At 38.6% G+C, this 12,260-nt stretch overlaps 1 protein-coding gene across 3 annotated transcripts in view; it reads right to left on the reverse strand.

Moving 5' to 3' along the window:
- The window catches only part of PSIP1 (PC4 and SRSF1 interacting protein 1), a 40,490-nt gene that overhangs the window by 9,693 nt on the left and 18,537 nt on the right, over positions 1 to 12,260 (reverse strand). For 2 of the 3 annotated variants that reach the window (XM_064140627.1, XM_064140628.1), the window contains exons 7-13: positions 11,906 to 11,968; positions 8,761 to 8,872; positions 6,604 to 6,679; positions 5,162 to 5,387; positions 4,457 to 4,575; positions 2,198 to 2,253; positions 944 to 1,014 (exon numbers count right to left, since the gene is read on the reverse strand). In XM_064140627.1, coding sequence (XP_063996697.1) covers positions 944 to 1,014; positions 2,198 to 2,253; positions 4,457 to 4,575; positions 5,162 to 5,387; positions 6,604 to 6,679; positions 8,761 to 8,872; positions 11,906 to 11,968 — 723 coding nt within the window. The remainder of the gene's footprint in view (positions 1 to 943; positions 1,015 to 2,197; positions 2,254 to 4,456; positions 4,576 to 5,161; positions 5,388 to 6,603; positions 6,680 to 8,760; positions 8,873 to 11,905; positions 11,969 to 12,260) is intronic. The other variant, XM_064140629.1, reaches the window with a different exon arrangement.

The raw sequence follows: 12,260 nt of genomic DNA on the forward strand, positions 1-12,260 counted from the left end.
TTCACCATGCTGTAAGCTTTAGTGTACACTTATGTCAAAGAGGCACTCAGTTCTGATGGCTTTCTGGAAAGCTTGAGAGCTTTCCTCATAATGCTGTGCCACCAGGATTTCCTCATTTCTGCTGGTGATGCCGTTTCAGTCCTTTTCTGATGAGGAATTCTGTTCACTTCAAGGCCAGTACTGTTTGTATCACCTTGAATCATTTGACTGCCATCCTGCAGCACTGCTTTCACACTTTCTCTGCTACTTTAAGGCTCTTTAATCTGGTTGGCCAGTCTCTTGGTAGCACTACTTCTGGAAGGATTGCCACCTCCTAGCAGTCCTATCCATTCATTCACAACTCCTTTCCTCAAGAAAAGGACCACCCTCTGGGTGCCCATACCTTGACCATCACCCTCAGAGTCATGCAGTCATGCTTGGAAATATGTAGGTCATTCCATATCGTATACTTGGTATCCAACACAGAAAATCAGCAGCAGTCAAATAGTCTAAGGTCAGACAAACCACAAACACTTATTAGCAATGCTCCAAATTTGAGCCCCTAGCAATCAGCAGACTTCTCTCAACAGTGAGTGGGGTTATCAGATGGGGGCCTTCATATTTTGCATCCGAGTGTCTGGCACAACTATACCCATTGGGGCCTTCTAATGATTCCCCATGTCTCAGGCTGAGCTGGTACAGATGTTTCATTTGCCAGAATTCTATCTGAACATTTCCAGTACATTATTATGAAGTATTTTGAAGCAAAACTGATTTTACTTGCTGACATTGATCTTTTAATGCCCATAGTCACCTCACTTAAGCAGCAGTCACCTGTCAAATAGGAAAAAAATCCATTCATTCTCAGAATGCTAATTAAAAGCAAACACATATGCCAAGTATTTCCTACTGAAATTACACACATAAATCAGTTAAAAAAAAACAACAAACAAGCAAAACTTACAAGATTATCAATTTTCAGGGAGTTCTTAATTTCTGCATGTATCCTTTGAAGCCTAGAATCCATTGATGTTTCTAAAGATTAAAAAGAATATGCATGAGTATGTGATAATCACATCATGTTAGGTTTTTTGTAGAAACGTCTCTACAATTCTGAACCTCACACAGAATGCAGAAAAATACAGGCAGGCACTCTACATCCCATAATGATGTGGGTGCACACACAAATACGTGACAAGGTTACTATCAGAAATAAGGTATGCAGCTTTTTCAAGTCAGACACCATTAGCAACCTACAGAGTTTTCTCCTTAGGAGTTGCAAACTGAAAAGAATTTTCTATTTCAGTATACAGCTGCCACTCTCTCATTGCTGGATACGTTAAAAGGAAGTTTCAATAAATACGGAGTTCAAAGTTGGAAAATCTAATGACAAAACACCTGGATATTGATGGTTTTGTTTTCAGGGGCTTCAACACGACTCAATCACAGTCCACATACATCCAAATAAAATGGTCTCAGTGCACATGCTCCAGCAGGCTTGCAAGAGGAATAACCACGCTGAAAGCTAATTTGATTTTTTCATACACGAATGGTATGTATTATTGACTATAGTACAAGCAAACAGCTTCCTTCAAGTTCAATCCATACTGGATGGGTTTGCAGAGGTGATTTTTTTTTCCCCTGCTAACACTGCGTGGGTTAGATATCCTGCCAGTGGATCCGTACTGTACCACAAACTACAGACAGTGGGTTTGGATTGCCTTTAATGATGGGAGAACTAAAAAAGGAATGGCTTATCCCTATGAAGGTCAGTTTGCAAATGTGGGTTAGTAGACAAGACCACAGTAATCTGAATCTAAGCCTCTTGCTTCAGAAGAGCAAGCCTCATGCTTAGTATCTAAATACTTTCAAGAAGTTCCTCAGATTACTATGAGAAGGCAGAATGAAAAAAATGGAGGGAAAAACCGAAGTGATTAACTTCAAATAACAAGAGCTTTTTGTTTCTTGTTCACAAACAGAAGAAAGAATTGAGGTTTAAAACACTGAAAGACAGTAAAAGCAAAAGACAGCAAAGACCTGTTCTGATGTACTGGAGAACACAGAAGAACAAGAATGCGCCATTTCACAGACATGCACTCCAGAGCCACTCTTAGCAGTAAATTATCTTACCCAAGCAAATAAAGATTTTCAAACTTTAAGATGGCTAAAAGAACCCAAGCAAACAAAAAAAAAATCTGTTGAGCTTCTTTAAACTAACCTCTCTTCTTCTCCATCTTCTTAACTTCTGTTTTCTTGCCTTCTTCTTTACTTTGCCTATCAAAAATGTTAAAATATTTTTACAGTATTATGAAGTCTAGCTTTCAGTCTTCTCCCCTCCTCCTTTTTCAGATGAGATGCTATGTTTTGAATATTATCTCTCTGAATCATCTGCATGCAAAAAACCACAAGGAGCCAAACACCAGTTTTCAAAGACTTAAAGTAACAAAATTAGTTAACTGAAATACTGCTGGAAAAGCCTCCATACTGAAAGACAGTCCTCCCTAGAAGCAGTGAATGGATTTCAAATCCTGAAAGGGTATTAAAAACAAGTCACATTTCCAGACTCTGCTTTGTTTTGGTTGTATATACAAATTGGCAAAATGGCACTGTACCAAAACTAACTTATGGATAAATATTTTTATGATAGTGACAAGGAGAGTACAAATATTTATAACATTACCATAGTGAATTATGGAGACATCAATTAGGTATAATCAGTTCCTCTATGACTTATTTTCCCATTTAATTCATTATCACCGAGTAAGTATTCTATGACTAATCATAAATGTATCAGTAATGTTATTCTTGAAGCAAAGAGTAATAAAGGTAAAGGATTTGTTATACGCTCGTTCTCTAACTGTATCACTAAAATAAAGCTGAGACTCAGGAGAAACTAAACAAAATTTGTCTCTATCTCAGAACAAAGGCAGGCAGAAGTCTTTCAAACCTGCTTTTAAACTCTACATTCAGAGATCATGAATTCCTCAGTCCTGTCTTACTGAGTGGTTTCAAAGCCTCACTTCAGAATTTGCATGTTTCAATACTTCATGACCAAATATTCTCTGATTCATTTTCTTTCTGCCATAGTAATAAGCCCCCTAGTATATCCAGGCCTTCAGGTTTATGATTTTCCATGTTCTTTTCACACTACCCTGTTACAGAATTAACAATTTTAAAGTATATGAGAGTATTTAACTTCATCTATCAGTACCAGGTCATGCCGTTTAAATGGTATATGTAAACTTGGAGTATGTACAGAACAGCGTACCGCTGTTAGACTTGAATAAATATTAACAATGTAGCTACAAAGACCAGCAAATGGAAACTATGCTTCTGAGAAAAGTAACCAAAAAAAGCTACCATCATATATTAAGTATATTAGCAGAGGAACTTGAAGACAGACAGCACAAGAAGTCTTTTTACTTCTTATCAATATTGAGTTTCGTGGCATTAATCAGCATCTACAATTAAATTCATTATGCATTCCTTAACTGCAACCTCTTTACCTTACCGAAACAAGATCCATCTACCCTCCAACACACATATTATGGCAACTATTTAAAAGAATATAGAGAGAATAGAGATTTGATTGTTATCACCAAATCCATATATGACAATTTGATTGCAGAAATCAACCAGAAATGTCAAATTTACGTAATGATATATTAAGAGCTGCAAAGATGCTAACAAAACTTTAGTATCTGGAGAGTTGAAAACACTCAGTTTTGTCACAGAAGTAGGGGCTAGAGGAGAAAAAAAGCCCAACAAACTAGATTCTGGTTAAGGAATGTGGAAGATGATGAATGTGAAGTGGAGTATTATCCTCTTCCTTTCTGATTAGTGTGCGTGCCCTACCATCCTGACGTATTTTTGGTAAACTCATTTGTGATCACCTTCCAAAGGAACACTGCTCTTGGTATCACTCCACTGGCTTTGCAGTGCTAGAGTAGAAAAATTCTTACATTTTTGCCTTGCTCTGTCTCATGATGTGTGCTCCAGCTGCCAGACAGAAGGAAATTTTTTCTAGGTAAACTTAAGTGTTCCACAACCTGATCCATAACCATGGATTAATAGGTCCTATTAGTTCTCAGCATGATGTACACAAAACTTTAAAAGAAAATTATGTGATTGTCCCGACCAGTTTTTCAGACTGATTCCTTTTAATGTGGATATTCTTAGTTCAACTCTAAACAGAACCCATCAGCCGCCTTCTGCTAGAAATTCTAAAGTCACTGAAAGATGGACATCACTTAACTTCTTAGTTCAATTCTTCCCCTCCTCCCAGAACAGAACATATTTCTTTAGAGGAGCTTTTTATGCTCCATGTAAAAACAAGTTAAACTAGGTGACACAAGGGTGAGAAAACAACAGAACACCATGTAAAGTAGTTTGCAGTTTTTCTCAGATATCATCTCCTCCTGTTAATTCCAAAGTCATTCCACAGTTTGCAGACACCAAACATTAAAAAACTACTCACAATTCAGATTCTGTCTGCTCCTCCTGCTTACGCTTTCTTTCTGCTACTTCTCTGTCATGTTGTCCTCTAATAATGTTTCTTCTGTGAGCTGCCTGAAAACTTTTTCCCCCTTTTTTCTTCTTTTTTTTTTTAATTTATTTTAGGTTTGGAAAGAGAAAAACAAGATTATTAAAGTCACCATCTCTGCAAGCAGGTAAACCTTCCTGCATTCAGCATCTCTGAAGAAACTCTGGTACATGAAACAATCTGACTAGGTCAGGCTTTCCCTGCAACTAAGTATAAGACCTCCACGTATTTCTATTAGAATGCACCAGAAAAGTTAACACATTCTGTCTGGCTGGCTTTACACCATTCAAAAACTTGATTTCAAGACAAATATTCTCTTACACATAACCAAGGAAAAAAGTCTGTGTTCCAAGGAGCATAAATGGAAAAAAGGCCTTCTGACAAAAGAAGTTAACACTACATTTAATCTTTTATTAAAAAGAAAAGCATCTTAGAACAGATATTTTTCTTAGAAAATGTCAGAGAAGTTCCTTAAAGAATTATTAGACTGAATGAAGTTCTGCAGCTTTTATTCTATATATCTCAATTAGCCAGTCATGTGGCTCCTGCTTTTACTAAGATCTAGCATTAACTTCAAGAAAGGTACTCAGTAATACTAATTTATTCTTTAATAAACACATCAGGAAAGTAAAACTATACCTTGTCACTTTCTTGTTCATCTCCATCATCTTCAGAATCAGAAGCTGAGGTGGAACACATTTTTGCAGCACTTTTCCTTTTAGGTTCAGTCTCTTTCTTTCCTTCCTTTTTGTCAAGTTCCTTCTTAGATTTATCCTCTTCCTTCTGACTTTCCTCATCTTTTTTCCCTTGCTTTTTGGGCTTTTCTTCTGGTCCTCTTTTCTTTACCTTCTCCTCCTCATTAATGCTAAAACATGAACAGCTCTTGGGCATTATTTCTGTCATCTACACTGAGTTTAAAACACTATATTCTTCTAACTCAGGGATTCAATTTTTACTTTCTTTTTTCATTCCATTGCAGAATGTTAAAGCTCAGGATGCTAATTTACCCTCAGCTCACTTCATGACTCTTCAAAAAACATTCATCATTTCCTACAGCACACTACCTATGCAATAAAGGAAATAGATAATAGTGAAAAGGCCTTCATGAAGCTAACATTAATAAATGTGAATAGATTGCTTTGTTGCTCTCCACATTTATCTGTACCAAGAACACATACAGTGTAAATTAGCATTATACAAGCACACTTAAGGTGTATATACACTAAAACTGAATCTGCCCATATATACAAAGCCATGATAATACTTGGCATATCCATCAGTTACGAGCATCACCAAGGACTTGACCCATGAACTGAAGAGTAAATCCAAAATTTAGGTAACAGTTTCCATTAGGAAATATTTCTGAAAGAAAAACCTAAGCATTATATTTTGCAAGATCATTTCCCTTAATAAACATCTCCTCTTAGAATCATAGAATCAACCAGGTTGGAAGAGACCTCCAAGATCATCCAGTCCAACCTAGCACCCAGCCCTATCCAGTCAACTAGACCATGGCACTGAGTGCCTCATCCAAGCTTTTCTTCAACACCTCCAGGCATGGTGCCTACACCACCTCCTTGGGCAGCCCATTCCAATGCCAATCACTCTCTCTGGCAACAACTTCCTCCTAACATCCAGCCTATACCTACCCTGGCACAACTTGAGACTGTGTCCCCTTGTTCTATTGCTGGTTGTCTGGGAGAAGAGGCCAATCCCCACCTGGCTACAATGTCCCTTCAGGTAGTTGTAGACAGCAATGAGGTCACCCCTGAGCCTCCTCTTCTCCAGGCTAAACAACCCCAGCTCCCTCAGCCTCTCCTCATAGGGTTTGCGTTCCAGGCCCCTCACCAGCTTTGTTGCCCTTCTCTGGACACCTTCCAGCACCTCAACATCTCTCTTGAATTCATTCACACAGATCATCAGTCTGTCACTCCAGAAACGTACTACCTGAAGTTACTACGTACTAACTGAGCTGTAAATAACATCAAAGGAAACTGTAACTCATAGTGAGTCTTAACGTAAAGAACAATATATTTTACAATGAACAAGCCTCATATAAGAAATAAAATGGAACAACTCACAAGTCGCTTTCTGAAAGACAAGGTGGTTTCACCAACTTGGGTCTCCCTCTTGGTTTTGGAACTTTTCCTTCAGAAGCTAGTGTTTATATAGAAATAAGTGGTTAGTCCACAGCCACCATCTGCCCCCTTGTCTGTGAGGAAAGATTCTTTACTCAACAGATAGAAGTTATACATCATCAAAATAAATATCCTAATTTTGTTATTAAAAAAAATTCCAAGTATTAAGTGAGTGCCAAACTTCAAGATCTGTTTGAAAAAGTGAAGTGTTGCTAGGTATTTTATCTGACTGGTACATTAAAAACTATGGTGTGTTTTAGCTACAGGTTGCGACCACCAATTCTTGTGGGTTTTTTTTGCACTCTGTGCAGATATCATTTGTTTCATGTCTTGCACAACTAATATGAAGTCTCAAAAAAGAGAATGTGAAAGCCTGAAATTAGAGAATGGAAGGAAGTTATTTTGTGTCCACATTTACAGTTTGCCATTTAGACATATCAGAGGGCTTCCATTATTTTTCTTGATAATATACCACTGTCAAGAAGTTCTACCACCATGCTACAGTAAAGAGCAAAACTTTGTGTTTCCTTAGATTCACCATACTGCTAGGAAGATGACAAAGTGTCTCTGACTTCTTAGCAAACATCCTTCAAATGGCTGTCCAGTACCAAAGTGAAAATGTGGTAATGAAATCTAATACACAGTATTTCAACTCTTGTTGATGTTAGGACAGGCCACTGACAAGCTGAAGATGCATGCATCATACCAGCACCAGAAGAGGCTGCTTAGTACATCTTATAGAAAGTTATTTAATACAATAGATGAAAGACAGATCTTATAGATCCTCTCCTGCTCTACCTTACACAGTAGCTAGGTAGAAACAATCAAGATGGGAAGGTAAAAGCACATGCAACTATTAAAAATGTACATTTAGTATATGGAAGGGAATTGGGCGGGGGAAGTGTGGGCAGAGGGGAAACCAAAGTAGTAGTTACTGACAAATTCAAAAATCTCTTCAACCATACCACAAAAATTCCCATGAATTACATCATTGCTATTTGAAAGAAACAGGCACTGCAGAATTATCACTAAAAGGGTCTAAGTTAAATCTTTTCAAGTGCCTATCAATCTACACAGAGTACTTTAGTACTTCAAACATGTTTTTTGGCTCCTAGTTTGTTTTTACTGTCCTCTGAGCTCCACATGCAGGCTCTGTGTATCTCCAGTTCCATGGATATTCTAACTCAGTTCAAGTATTTTACAGAATTTGAAGGAATGTAAAGCTTTATAGGAGTAACAAAGCACAAAGAGCCCCTACTGTATATCTATAGTTTATCAGTATTGCATGAAGAAGGCTTTTGTAAACAGGATTCTTGTACCCAGACCCAACAAGGCTTATTTAGAGAACCAAGCATTAAAACTAAGAATGTAAATCCATTTATGTCCTAAATATACCATTTTGAAATTACGTGTTGTATAGGGTTAACCCTTCTGGAGGGAGTCATCTTGAACCTGACCCTAGGTGGCCTTGACCCCTCCCAGGGGTGGCTCTGAACAGTACCAGGTGGTGGTTAATCCACTCCCCCTTTCCTGTCTAAAATCCATAAAAGCAAGGGGACTTCCTGTTCTCGCTTGTCCTGTTCTCCCTCCCTGCCTGCTCATGAGAAATCACCATTCCTGTTCCCTGCTGCTCTTTGTCTTACCACGTGGCCATCATCACCACAAGGCAGACAAAACCCACTGACATCAAATCTGGTTATATATTTACATATTTACATATCTTTGTAACTTCCCTACCTCATATACCTTCTATTTATTGTTAAACTTTTCCTCTTTTAATCTCACTGCGATTTGGAAGTTATTTATTTGGGTCTGCATACCTTTCCTCTCTCACCATCTAATTCCTTTCCTTTTGGGAAGGAGAAGGGGAAGAGGGAAGGGCATCCTGTAAATTGTTATTTGTTTTATCAACTAAATTCGAGTCTCTGGAAAATTTAAATTAGAACTGAGACATGTGTTTCCTCAATACAATCTATTAGCAAAGACTGCCTCGAGCAAGAAAAAAGTAGTACTTCAGCAGAAAGAGACAGCTCATTAACTAATTCTATGAAGATAATTCTGTAGTGAAAAAACCACAAGTTTTCTCTTACAGTTACCTACCTGCTGGTCTTCCTCTCTTGGGGCTTACTTTTGGAGATGCTGACACAGGAGCTGCTGTTGCCACTGCTGCTGTTCCCACTGCTGTTTCCTCAGTTTCAGTTTGTTTTTCAGCCTAATTTAAAGAATGAATTTCACAAGTGAAAAAACATAGGGCATCAATTTCTCAAATATTTTCCTCAAACAACCATTTTAATCTTCTAGAAGTGCATCATTATTTTACTGCTTCTACATAAGGAAAAAGAGTTCCCAAATTTAGTAATAGATCACATTTAAATGTCACTAATTTCACCCTTTCCATACCATCACTACTTCGTATAGCAAGGTTTCATATAACTTCAACCAGCCCATTCATCTTAAAACTAATAAACTACCTACATACAACAACAAAAAAAAATATTTGTAAGTATTTTTAAGATCACCATAACAGGCCAAAACCCAGCTCCAAGCAGGTAAGCTCACGTTTTTTCCCCTATATACAAATACCCTTTTAGATGCTGGCTTCTCCACTATCCGCATCAGTGTATCAAGCCAGTAAATGAAGCTATTCAGAAAAACATCTGTGTCTATCTCCATAACCAGATGCTGTGAATTAAGAAGTCTATGCTGAACTGCACTAACTAGGCACAGTGACTTCCACCTACACAGCCAGTTTAATGGAGGGTGGGCTGTAATGACAACTGGAGCTTATGACAAAAAAAGAAACTCATGAAAGGATGTATGTGTCCCAGCAGAGATATTCCAGAAAGTTCTCTGAAGAAGAATTGAGAACAACCCCAACTGGAGAAAATATTCACAGAATTTAGTCTCCTGGATGCAGGAGCCATCAGCTAGCAGCAACAGAAAAGTTATGGGCAAATATGTGCATATCAGAATATTCTTTGTGGGCGCCTGTTAATAAAAGACTTTTTTTTTAAGAACAAACTTAAACACAGAACCGAGCAGAGGTACATCTCATATTAACTGTGCTTTCCATTAGCTAACAGCTAGACTTCAAATGAGGACATAAGAAACATATTGTTTTCCTGGGATTGTAAAAAAAAGCATTTTTAAGGGCAGTAACACACATAAAGTCATCAAACTGCACAGCTAACCCTCTTTTCCGATCCACAAGCACAGACCACATCCATTGAGACTCGTTTTCTGCAATTCAGCTGTGGCCCATAGCAATATAACTTTCTGCTTCAACTCCTTGCTTCACCCAGCGTATGCCAAATACAAATCTGTCAGCTGAAGACAGCAAAATGCAACAGAGAAAATCTTTAGGTCTGCAGTGCCTTAATATGCCAAAAACTCCTCACCTCAAACAAAGCAAAAGCACCACAAGCATAGCATTTGAGTGCTTTGTGAAAAAGCAAACAATGAGATTTTATTACATCTGTGAGCACAGAATGCATTGGTAGTAAGTTTGCTGATGACACAAAACTGGGAGGAGTGGCTGACATACCTGAAGGCTGTGTTGCCATTCAGTGAGACATGGATGGGCTGGGGAGTTGGGTGGGCAGAAGTTTAAGGAAATTCAACAAGGGCAAGTGTAGAGTCTTACACCTGGGAAAGAACAACCCCATGCACCAGTATAGGCTGGGGACTCACCTGCTGGAGAGCAGTGCAGAGGACAGTGACCCGGGGGTCCTGGCAGAGAGAAGGATGACCATGAGTCACTTACGTGCCCTTGTGGTCAAAACAGGCCAGTGGCATCCTAGGGTGTATTAGAAGGGGTGTGGCTCGTAGAGAGAGAGTGAGAGCTTCTCCTCCACTTCTCCTCTGCCTTGGTGAGGCTATATCTGGAATATTGTGTCCAGTTATGGGCTATTCAGTTCAAGGACAGGGAACTGTTTTAAACAGTCCAGCACAAAGCCACAAAAATAACTAAAGAAGTGGAACGTCTCCCTTGCAGGGAAAAGGCTGGGGAAGCTGGGCCTCTTTAGCTCAGAGAACAGGAGACTGAGAAGTTAATGTTTACAAATATGTGAAGGGCAAGTGTCAGGAGGTCAGAGGCAGGCTCTTCCCAGAGATGCCCAATGGCAGGATAGGGGGCAATGGGTGCAAGCTAGAGCACAGAAGGCTCCATGTGAACACAAGGAAGAACTTCTTTACAGTGAGGGTGACAAAACACTGAACAGGCTGCACAGAGACGTTGTGGATTCTCCCCTTCACTGTCAGAAACCTGCTTGGACATGCTTCTGTGTGATCTATTCTAGGCAGAAGAGTTCGACTAGATGATCATTTGAGGTCCCTTCCAACACCTAACATTCTGTGATTCTGTAATCTGTGAGGCATATCTCACATTTACAAGCTGAAATCACATACATGCACAGTCACACGCACTTTTTCGACTTCTTGCTGATTCAGACTAGAAGCTTTCTTAGAATTTATTTTAGATCTTGGTAGAATTTATTTTAAAAATAAAGCATTCTTAAAATTAAATCTGTAAAATATTCACACCATTTTCTCTGAGAGTATCCAAACACGTGTCTTTCCTTTTCATGAAGCAAATTATACTCAGCATGCTACTTACCTGACAGCCACACTACGGTCACAGTTACTTCACGCTCATCCCATCCCCGCTGTCAGCACCAGTGTTATAAGTCAAACGGTTTCAAAGTAAAAGTAAACCTTGCCCCACTTTAATATAGTTTTCAGCTGGGTCAGTGCCCTGATCTAGCCTGCTATGTGCCACATGAACATTAAGGCTGGGTCATGCTGAGCAAGCAGTTGGAACTGCCTCTTTGAAAGTAACTTCAATTTTTCCTGAGGTTGAAAAAAAACCACAAAATCACTACCTCAGGAAAAGGGAGAGTATTTCAGATGTTATTTCAGCAAGATGAAGATATTAAAAGAAATTTTACATAACTTCAAGCCAGGCTATTTTACTAGCAGTCTAGCAACAGTTTGTATCTTAGTTTTACTTGCAGTGGACTGCTTGGGAAAAGATGAGAACTCCCTGTTTTGCATTAAGCTCAAACAGAGTTAAGACTTGTAGAACAACCTCTGGGAAAACTTAGATTCCTACAAATCTTTCATTCATTTGGAAGTGGGAAGGAGGGTGTCAAGCACTTAAACTTACACATAATGTCTCATTAAAGAAAATAATATCCAGTATCATCACATCCAATAATTCCAGTAAGGTAATTAAACTTACTGTTACCTTTCTTTTTCTTCCTCTTCTAGCAACTTTAGGAATAGAAGCATCATTTGTTTTCACCATATCCTGTCAAGATTAAACATGGTGCTAAGAGTCTTAACAAAACAAAAATGGTTTTTAGTGATTGTAAGTTTTTTGCACAACTGAAGCCTTTGGCACATAATTTAGACAAGACAAGACACCTGCTCATCTGTTAATCAGGATTTTTTCTTCTGAAAGATAAAAAATAAGTATTGAATATTGCTTTAAATAAAGGTATTGTGGCAGGTACAACAGCCCTGACAGACACACAAAAGCCTGACAGACACCTAACGAGGCTGACAAAGTTCAGCTTGGTGTCTCTCACATACTAATTGGT

This window comes from Pogoniulus pusillus, chromosome Z (genome assembly GCF_015220805.1).
Source record: "Pogoniulus pusillus isolate bPogPus1 chromosome Z, bPogPus1.pri, whole genome shotgun sequence".
NCBI lineage: Eukaryota > Metazoa > Chordata > Aves > Piciformes > Lybiidae > Pogoniulus > Pogoniulus pusillus.